Source organism: Mustela nigripes, chromosome 3 (assembly GCF_022355385.1).
Source record: "Mustela nigripes isolate SB6536 chromosome 3, MUSNIG.SB6536, whole genome shotgun sequence".
Taxonomy (NCBI): domain Eukaryota; kingdom Metazoa; phylum Chordata; class Mammalia; order Carnivora; family Mustelidae; genus Mustela; species Mustela nigripes.
In genome coordinates, this window is record NC_081559.1 from 31445620 (window position 1) to 31456003 (window position 10384).

Below are 10384 nucleotides of genomic sequence, written 5' to 3' on the forward strand. Positions count from 1 at the left end.
ATATATATATATATATATATATATATACAGATATATATGTATATATATATATATGCATGATGTACTCTGTATGTATTTATAAGGCAGTCAAGGTGGTGCAACTCTGGGGCCGCACTGCCCCCAAAGAGTTTTGAGTCCTCCTCTCCGCTCCCCTCCTCTAATAATGGGAACCTATCTAGAGATCTGGGCCTTCCCTTAGGACGCAAAAGTTCCTTCAACCTCCAGAGGCTCACAGACTGCTCCCCCAGCCCCTCAAGCGCTCTGAGACGCCCTGCCCCGCACACCTGAGGGCAAGAGGGTTGCCCTACACCAAAACGCAGTTCGCAGTTCTAGACTCTGAGCGGCTGAGGCTGGTTCAGAAGAAAGACTTGTAAGTAGAAAAAGAAAGAAAAGATATTTTTGTTTCAGTTTCAAGTACGCCTCTAGTCTTTCACTTGAATGCTCTTTCCCGGGTGCAGTGGATACGACCGAAGAGGGACCTTGACCCGAGCCGGGGCCGGGCAGCGCGCTCGGGCCCGCGACGTCAGAGCGCGGGTGCCGCCGAGGCGCGGGCCCTGAGCGCGCCGCTCAAGCGCGCCGCCGCTTACCTCGCTCGCTCAGGATGCCGTCGATGCTGTGTTTCGCCTTCTTCTCGCTCTCCTCGGCCTCCTTCCTGTCCAGGTCAGCCTCCTCTTCTTCGCCTTTCCCGAATTTACTCCTCAGGATGCGGCTGATGGAACTCACTGGGGGCAGGAGGAGGGTGAGAGCGCGGACGACTGAGCCTTGCCACGCCGTGCAGGAAGGAGCCTCGAATCCCCAGCCCAGACCCTAGAGCGGCTGCCCTGCACAGTTGGCCTGTCTCCTCCTGCATCTTGGGGCATCCTCGACCTTCCACCACCCCTTCAACCTCCCGCTCTAACCCCTGCCCCCACCCCCAAATCCTCACCTCCAAGTTAGATCCGAGAGAACCGCCGTTTCTGTCCCTCTCGTCCCGGCGGAAAGCATTACCCCTTTTCACTCTATAGACGGGGCTCTAGATCTCGACTCCAAGAGACTTCTCCCGCCAGCCCACCCAGCATCCCCTACCACCACCTGGGTATTGGGCCTCCGCGGTTGGCGTTAAGGGAGGAAGAACCGCAGAGGACCCGTCCCCTGCAATGCAGCTTTTTTTGAGGCTATAAAGGGTTTAAATTTCAACTGCAGAATCGTTTCCTATTGTAAAAAATCAAAAGAAAATGCACTCTCCCCCATTTATTTTTTCCAGATTCCAGTCTGGTAAACAAATCCATACTCTTGAAATATCTCGTTCTCGCAGGGGGGAAAGGGAGTTTCCTTTTAATTAAAAACAAACTCTCCCGCGCGCCCGCGCGCTCGCCCCTGCGTTTGTCCCTCTTCTCCCTCCGCCTTCCCCCCGGATGCCCGGGGCGCCGGATGGTCCCTGGGACTCTCGGGAAAAATCCGGGCGGTTGCTGAAGCCTTCCCTCCTTTGCGCACAAGGGAAAGCCTCGGCTGGCGCAGCCCCATCTCCCTTCGGCTGGGGTTACCAAAACATTTGTTTCTCTTTAAAAGGGAACATCAATATTAATAAACGCCTGGTCTCCGCCTCGCGCTTCCTGCCTTTGCCTCCTCAACAGAATTCCTCTTTGGGGAGCCCTTGGCGGTCTCTCAGCCCCAGGACCAGCAGCTCAGCCCCCTCTCGGTAAAACACCGCGAGCGCGTCCGGCTCGTGAATATTTCAGGGCCCTGGGAGGGGCTGCCTCCCGATCGCCCAGATCGATCTTCGGGGGTATTGTGGCTCGGATGACCCGCCTGGGGAATAGCGTCTGAGGGCCGTGCCTCAGGAAGACGTTAATGGGCCTGGTACCTGAGGGCACAGTGTTTCGATCACAGACAGCGTCCTTAAGTAATTTGTCTCGAATTTCCCAGCTGAACATGCCCGGGTTCTCTCTTTTGTATTCCTCAATTTTCTTCTCCACGTCAGGCGTTGTCACCTGCTTTAAGAGAACAGGCAGGCAGGCGTTGGTACCCAGTACTCTGGGCCAAATGTGGGGGCCCTACGGCTTCCAGACCCAGCGGGATGCTCTTTCCTGCACCCTGGGGGGGAAGGCCCCTTGTCAGCAAAAGGACCCCAACTCTCTGAAGAAGTTCATTTTCAGGAAGAAGTAGAAGTGGGATCGCCCTACCCCTGGGGGACCCTCATCTTCCCTAGGTAAGCTTAGACAATCAGGATAAATTAAGAAAACTCATAACATCTTGGGGGTGGGCAAAGGGTATACTTTCCAATCCCTGAAACTAAAGAAAGTCAACTCCTTACACAGAAACAACATGAAAATGAAACTAACAAGGGGGAATGTTTGAAAGAGAAGCAAAAAAAATCAAGTTAGATCTGCAACTTGTACTTCTCCCAAAAAAGCACAAGATTTTGGCTAAATTGAAGAACAGAATTAAATGCAAAAACTAATTATGTAGGCTTTAAAAAGTAATCAAATATGGATAACAAATATGGATAATTTGAGAGAGTAGCTATTTTCTTTTCTTTTCTTTTCAATAAAAGTAGTTCCCAGAGATTCTTGGAGAGTTTGCAAGGGGATCTGGGGCGGGAAGAAGATGGGGAACACGGCATTTGGAAGTCTGCAGTTTACCAGAACCCTCCTTTTGATTCTGCCCTGTGGCAACTAGGAAATTAAACTGGATTTTCCCCATGTCCAGAAGAAAAGACAGACCCTGTGTAATCCCTCCTACTGAGCCTTAGCCAGTGTGACTCTTTCATTTTTTAAAAGGAACCAAAATATTTTGAGGATTGTACCAAACTGCTTTTTAAATGCCAAGTCATCTTCTCCTTACAAAGAAAACAAATCACCCTGACTTTTGACTCCCTGAAGACAACTTGGACAGGAGGAGATTGGGGACAGAAGGTGGGAGAGAAAGCCAAAAGCAGCTCCTTAGATTAGGTTTGGCAAGGGCAGTGCAGTGGATGGGAGCTGGGGAGACTCTTGGGGAAGAAACCAGCAACAGGTGGGCACATACAACTGTGTATTTTAGGTGTCTGCCTATTAAAATAATTTGGTGAGTATACTAGGGTTCTGATACATTTTTAACAATGCTTTATCTCCTTTGCAAAAAGGCTGGAGTTTCCCCTTAGCATTCATGGAGGAACAGCGGCCCAGGCAGCAACGGAGTCCTCCCACCCCCACCATACGCAAGCATAGATGCACATACACCCCAAAGGACCCTTCCCGGTCTTGAAAAATAACTCCTTAGAAAGCCCTAGATGACAGTCCTTGCCCCCTGCCCAATGTTCCCTAAGGCGGAAGACCACAGACCCGGAGGTCTCCAGGCCCAGGCGCCCGCGCTCACCTTGGGCTTGCTGCCGCCAATGGCACCGGGACGGATGGACCCAGTCTCCTGGTACCTGCACAGGATCTTAGAGACGCAGCCGTGGGACACACGCAACTGGCGGGAGATGACACAGGGCCGGATTCCGTGGTGGGCCATCTCCACGATCTTGTGGCGGATGTGGTTGGGTAGCGGCCTGCCGTTGATAAACACGCCACCAAGCTGGTTGACACGGCCCTGGCCAAGGGGAGTAGACACTGGGCACAAAAGGCAAAAAGAGAGGCAGAGGGAAAGTCATTTTCAGAGAACAGAGAGCAGCCTGGAAAACGAGCCCACATAATTTCGCACACTTTTGGACAATCAACATGTCACCGTCAGAGCGCTGAAATGGCTCGACACCCAGCTACCAGCCCCAGATCCTTTTCCAATCACATCTGTTCAAATTATGAATCAATTCCGGGGCACATAATCTTGTGTGAAGGGACCAACAATGGCAAAATAACTTGCCTCAGAGAAACTGTCTTCCTTTGGGGCCCAGAGAATCTGGCAACTTTGGGAGATGGGGAGACCTGTGGTCAGTATCTTGAAGTTTGCTCAAGAAACAACGTCCTGGCAGAGAGAAAAGTTGACCCTGACGCTGGCCTTCTGGACCTCCACTCACACCAAACCATGCTCAATTGGAACGGCTCCCTTTCTAAGGGACTTGGAGGAAATGACAGCCATTGGGGTTTCTGGCTAAGAGCGCAGAAGTCAAAGGTCAAAGAGGGGCCTAAAAGGGGGCTTCAGGTCTCAGCACGTGTCACCTGTTACACCTTGAGATAGAGCCCACAGGTGGGTCTGCTCACAGACCTCCTCACCTCCATTCATGCTCTGGGTATGACATTTTACTCTAGACCCAGCCTAAAGGGCCCGCGGCTGGATCAAAATCCCCTTCAGGCGCTCCAGCCTCGCAAACTCTCCAGAAGCACTCAGGCTTGCAAGTTTTCCTGCCTTGAGGGTCACTTCCACATGACCGAAAGGCAGTTCCCCAAAAGGGTTATGGAAACTTCAAGATGCCACTTGAGATGAATGGAACTCTAATTAATTAATCAATTAATACTAAAAATTCCCAGCAGGATGCCAGGGAATGTCTGCCCCTACACTTTGCACTGGTAAGAAAATTCTTTCGGAACTAACAAGAGCTTAGCAAATATGGGTGCTGCCGGGACCATTTTGAGATGCTTTGGGTTGGACAAAATTCAGAGAAGTTGCTTTCCGGTGCTCAGGAGCTGGTTCATCCCTTCCCCACCACAGCATTTCCAAAACAGCAGGAGAAAGTGGACCCGCCTGGAACAGGCCTGGCCGTCAGGCTCCGCAAGGGTTTGCCCAAAGAACTGCGCTCTGTTTGCAGGGAGAAAATCGAGTGGAGATCTCCACCGACTGTTAGCTTCTGGGGTAAGGGTGCCCAGCGGATGGGCTCCCTGGGCACGCCAAAGAAGCCAGTGGAGACCCTGGGTAGAGTGGAGCAGCCCGGCTACGGCCCTGGGCTCCGGGCGGCGCCGAGGCCCTCCCTTACCTTCCAGAGGGAAGCCGCTGCGCGGGTAGTTCTGCCCCGGGCCTGGCCGCATCATCCTGGGCACAGCTCCGGCCAGCGTGGTCATCCTGGGGGCAGCTTCGCTTGGAAATTATATCCAGGTGAAGGCGAAATGGAAAGGCAAGCGCGGCTCTTGGCGACCCTCGGAAACTCCCCGGAGCGTGGAGAGCCCCTCCCCAAAAAGGCTGGAGAGAGAGGGAGGGACGCGGGGAAGAGGACTGCTAGTCCAGAGCGAGGCTCGAGAAGCAACCGGGGAAAGGGGCGGGCAGGGAGGCCCCAGAGTCCAGGATCGCGAGCCCAGGGCGGAAAAGTTTGGTGCGAGTCTGAGCGAGTGGCCCTGAGTCTGGGGGCGCTGGGGAGGGGGCTCAGAGCGCCGCGACGAGCCAGGGAGGGGGGGTGGGGGCGGGAGCGCGGCCGGCCTGAGTCTCCTCCCGTCGTGACACCGAGTGCCGAGATCCGGGCTCGGGAGCATTTATTAGTTCTTTCACCCAAAGCTTGGTCAGGAGCCCTGAGCTGCGATTGGCCGACGGGGAGACCGTCCCGGGTGGCGGAGACACGCGCTGATTGGGCGACAGCGGCCACTTTCTCTTCCCATCCGCGGCGGTGCCAAGGCCTTGGCCGGCCCGGCGAGGGACCCACGCTGCGCCCCTTCCCGGGAAGAGAAGGGCAGACCCGTGGAAACCGGGAGAGACAGCCCGAGGGAGATAGCAGCTGCAGAGAGAAGAGGAGTCTCTATTTCTCTTTCACTCTACGTGTGTCCCTCTCTCTCTCATTGAAACAATTTCTTTGTCTCTGTCTCCGTGCGTATTTCTGTGTCTTTCTCTGTCTCTGATTCTACTCCTCTCGTCCCATCTCCTTGTCTGTGTCTCTGTTTTTCTACCTGTGACTTTTTTCTCTCTCATTTTTCTTGGTTTACTACCACGGGAGGGGGCGCAATTCCAATGAGAAGGCGCTGGGAGGGTCGGGACATGTGCAGCCCGCCTTCCTCTGGTCAATACCCCTTAGGCCTAGGTTTTTTGTAGGGGTCCTCCCGGTGGGGTTCCTCCCAGGAGGAGTCCAGGGTGTGCTGATAAGTTCCTTTGTCTTCTCAGTCTGGGAGCTGGAGTCGTGAGTGTGAAGCTTAGGCAGCCATGGGGGGCCCTAGGACTCAAGCGTTTAAGTCTGGGGAGGGGAGGGAGAAGAAAACTGTCTCCTCTTGATTGAAAAATCCACTCTGGGAAGCCGCAGCTCTAAATCTCGAGGTGTAGGTCCCCAATGCCACAGCAGAGATGTGTCTATATGTTAAAGTTTTGCCCGGCTGCAGCGTTTGTTCTCAGGAATTTATTATGGTATTCAGACTAAACTGCTGGAAAAATAAAAGGAGCGAAGTCTTGGCTAGGAGCTGAAGTGTCCCCAGCAGGATATGACGCCAGGAGTGTTGTAAAGACTGTCTGTCCTTAGAGAAGGTACCATTGTGCATAGCCTTTTATTTATAACTTGGTAAGTGCCAGAGAACTCGCCTCCTTTACACCCCCGAGTGCCAGCCCCGCGCTCTGCACTGCGCTTTATTCGCTTCAGTTCTATTCAGGGACTGTCAGTCCGGGACTGGGAGGTATTCAGGGCCTTAATCAATCAAAAGGATGAGAATCAGGCAGGTTTTCCCCCTTTGAAATAAAGGAAACAATGACTTCTGGGCTTCAAGCTCCCCCTTTTCCTTTTACGATTTTTAAATTTTTCCTGTGCTGGAGTTTTCTATTTCTCCACCTCTCTCTCTCTCTCTCTCTCTCTCTCTCTCAGCTTCCCATCCCCCAACTCCTTTGACAGTTTTTAAGAGAACTCAGACCCTAACCCCACTTCCCCACCCCGTAATTAAGGCAAACACAGAAGGGAAGATGGACGGGGTGGGGGTAGCCGGGAACCTATAGCCATTCAGCCCTCCTGGAGTTGGTCCTTTAAAAATCCACTCGCAAGTGGGAAAAGCAGGCAGCTTTCGGCTGGGCTTCCACACGAAAAGGTTTGACTGAACTCCGGAGCAGCCCTGACAGGCCTCTAGAACCACGGGAAAAGTCTGGACTTCTCCTCACCCGCCCAAGAGGGGAGGGCCCACGTGCATTCACAGTACAAAGGAGAGACGCTGCTTAGAATGAAGCCCTATTTAACCTGATTTTAGGTAAAACGATTCAATTTGCCAAGGGGGAAAACTTTCTCAGTTCCTTCCTGCAAACTCAGTGGTCACCAAAGTCTGCTAAACCACTTCTCAGGGACTGCATCTCGGGAGCTAGAATTTTTTTCAAGTTTTCCGTCTTTAGAAGGTTGAGCGGAGCAGACAGGGCATTTTCTAGGGGCAGCTGTAGTTGGGAGAGGGAAGTACCCAAAGTGTATTTTCAGACGACAAATGCAGACTCAACTCGCCGCTGAAAGGACCCCAGAAACATCCAGGACTGAGTCTTATTTGCTTCTGAGCGGAGGGCTCCATCGCCAAACCCTGTCGGCGGTGACCCGGCGCTCTTCTCGCCCGAGCTGGCAGATCCCGGAAGGGACGCGCTTGTCGCGGTCTCGTTCTCCCGGGTTGCACGTTCAGTCACGGTGAGCAGCAGGCCCAGGGAGGTCCCGGAACGGCAGAACTGCGGCTTGAACTGGATCTTGAGTATCCACGAGAGCCAGTCCAGTACAAGCATCCTTAACACGACCACCACTTGCTACTAAAATGTACAAATAGAGACCACGAGGGGGTGTGTGGGATTTGGAGGCCTGAGGCTCCAGGGTCTCTCCTTCTCGGCTTTAGCCCTGCCGGGGCGCTCTGAGGTTTTTCTGCAGCCAGAGATCAGCTCGGCCCCTCTCCAGACAGGCGGCAGTCAGTGGACCCCAGAGACCCAGGACAGAGTGAGAGGGCACCCTCATTCTCCCGGCGCTGGGCCAGTAGGGCTGCGGGGGCCTCTTTGGATCTAAAGACCTCGGGGAGTCCAAGTTCCCCGAACTTAGTATAGTTGAAGTCTGACCCCGGAAGGCCAGGACCGCGATGCTGTTTGAGGCGCCCACTCGCAGCTAAATCAGACCAGGCTCGAGCCCGAGGCTGGACAAAGTCGAGCGCAACAGGTCGCGCGCGAGGGCAGAGTGGTTCCGGATTTTCCAGATTGATTTTGAAAACGAACGCCGGCTCTACACTTTAGCCACTCTTTCCCTATCTCCGAAGCTTGTGCCTCGCCTTCTTTCCAAGGTCCCTCCGGAAAGAGAAGCTACCCACGCCCCCACTCCCCAGAGCCGGAAGGGAGTGTCCACCCAGGCCCCTTCCCGGGTCCCGGGCCTGTGAGCCAGAGTCTCCCTGGGGAATCTGGGCGCGCTACGAGCGCTAATTAACAAAGGATTGGCCCCATAGTGGGGCTTGGAAGGCAAGCGCCCGCGCCTTGCAGCCCTGAACACGGGTTTGGGAGGCATCCTCATACCCCCAGGCTGACAAATTACCCAGAAAGCAGACAGTAGAGTCCCGGCCACAGTTTAAGAATGAAGGTTGTGTCCATCCGCGCTATCTGTGCACGTGCAAAACGACTGAAGCCTTGAGGGTAATAGTAAGATAATTGGCGGGGAAGGGGGTTGCGGAATAACTTGCTGATGCCTCCTCTGCCCAGAGTTTCAGAGGAACTTCAGGTGAAATAGACAGCCGGCTGTCTGTTCGAGCCCGGGGCGAGCATTCCCTTGAAGGTTTTTCCGCTCCCGAGTTTGGATGTGTGGATCCACCGTCCCACGGTTGTTGAGTGGCGTCTGCTTGGGCGGCCGGACGTCCGCAGAGCGCAGCTTCCGCGCTTGTGGACCCAGGCATGAGCCCTTCGTGGTCCATGGACTTCTTGCGGCCTCTAAGAGGTGACCTCATTTCTAGCCAGACACAGGCCTTAAGAGAAAATTATGATCTATGTAAAATAATATCTCTGACTTGCAGGGGTGGGGAGACGTCTGCCACCCCGGCTTTTTTTGCCCCAACTGGAGGGCCTGGCGGAGACGCGCCTGTCCGCTCGCTGGGTCCCAGGCATCGCTCAGGATGCAGTCTGTGGTTTGAGCCGACACCACGAAGCCCTCGACTCCGCAAAAAGGCTGCCCCGCGTTCACGCGTAGGAAATCAAAGGACCGAGCCCTTGACCACGCGCTTCTTGGCCGGATGCAACGATACCGAATTGGTAAATGCTTGGGTTAAACCCGCGGCCCAGCGCAGCGCCGGGCGAAGCGACCTTCATTAGGCCCCCCGCGGTTGTTTGTCAAAAGCTTTGGCGCCGCTATTCTCCCCACTGGAAAATCAGCCGGGATGAGGTCGGATTTAGAGACTGGATGGGGATCTGGGCGCCGCACTGAAATGTGGTGTGTGGACCAGCCCCATTGATTTTGCCCCTGCGTGCCCCTACGGTGCCCCTGCAGCTGGGGGAGTGGGCTGAGAACGTGTGAGCGGGTTCTCAATAAAGAACATATGGTTTGTAGGAAGAAAAGAAGGAAAACGAGGAAAGGGAAAAGAAGAAAGGGGAAGAAGATGGATAAGAAAAATATTTTTTAAAGGGCAACGAGGGAGGGAGAGAATGAAGCTCACGGCAAATTGTCTCCTACAGACATTTGTTTGGCTCTGCAAAAATTATATTTTATGCAAATAAGGAAGACAAGATGACAGAGCCCAATTCTCCCTGGGGGGAAAGCATCTTGCAAAAAAAAAAAAAAAAAAAGAATAGGTGCCCAACTCGGTAGAATCCATTGGGGCGGGTGGAGAGATTGAAGTTTAGAAGAGAGATCAAACAACTGCTTTATTTTTGAGAATCAAATTGTGTGCCTTTGGGGGGGCGGTCCTGTGTTTGCTTGGAGGTAAAGACTGAGGGGTCTTGCGGAGGCATTGTCTCGTGTTGGAGGCAGCCAGAGCCTTGGGGAAGAGGCGGAGACCAGAGGTGGAGGAGGGAGTAGAGCTGGAGAACGTTGATGGGAATGGAGGGGGGGAGGTGTGGGGAGACTCCAGGGTCTGTTGGGTTTCCTTGAAGTCTGGAGCAAAAAGCAAGGCAAATGACCACTCCAGGAACTCCTGCCCCCCATCCCTGGGCGTTTGGGGGCATGCTAGGATGGAAGGAACCCTAACTGGGTTCCAATGGCAGAGCCCTGAGTTGGGGTAGGGTGGGGGAGATGGATGTTGTGTGGGAGGAGTAGGCAAGGTCGGGGAAAGCTAACAGGCCTTTCCCTTGGATCTGGCCAGGTCTCTGACTTCATGTGGCTCCAGTGTCCAAGTCAGAGCCCTGAGCCGATGCTGCTTCCCAGTCAAAATATCTTCAACCCCCACAGGAAATTTTTCTCCCAGGTGGACTTCAGAGGGAGGGATGCAAGGAGCAAGAAAAGAGAGATCTGGGGGAAGAATGTCCAAACCCGGGTCTCTAGTTAAGCCTGGATGCAAGTGACAGTGAGGGCACGGGAGCCCGAGACTGCAGAGCTCTGAGTAAATCCAGGACCCACAATCCACAGGGATTAAAATCTGGGCCAAAGGGAGAGACTGCACAGCCA

General features: G+C 53.9%; 1 protein-coding gene across 5 annotated transcripts in view; it reads right to left on the minus strand.

Annotated features, from left to right (window-relative positions):
• The window catches only part of PAX3 (paired box 3), a 99538-nt gene extending 94250 nt beyond the window's left edge, over positions 1–5288 (minus strand). For 4 of the 5 annotated variants that reach the window (XM_059392689.1, XM_059392685.1, XM_059392688.1 and 1 more), the window contains exons 1-4: positions 4871–5288; positions 3337–3572; positions 1844–1973; positions 588–722 (exon numbers count right to left, since the gene is read on the minus strand). In XM_059392689.1, coding sequence (XP_059248672.1) covers positions 588–722; positions 1844–1973; positions 3337–3572; positions 4871–4955 — 586 coding nt within the window. In that variant the 5' untranslated portion in view covers positions 4956–5288. The remainder of the gene's footprint in view (positions 1–587; positions 723–1843; positions 1974–3336; positions 3573–4870) is intronic. The other variant, XM_059392686.1, reaches the window with a different exon arrangement.
• Between the last annotated feature and the right edge of the window lie 5096 nt (positions 5289–10384).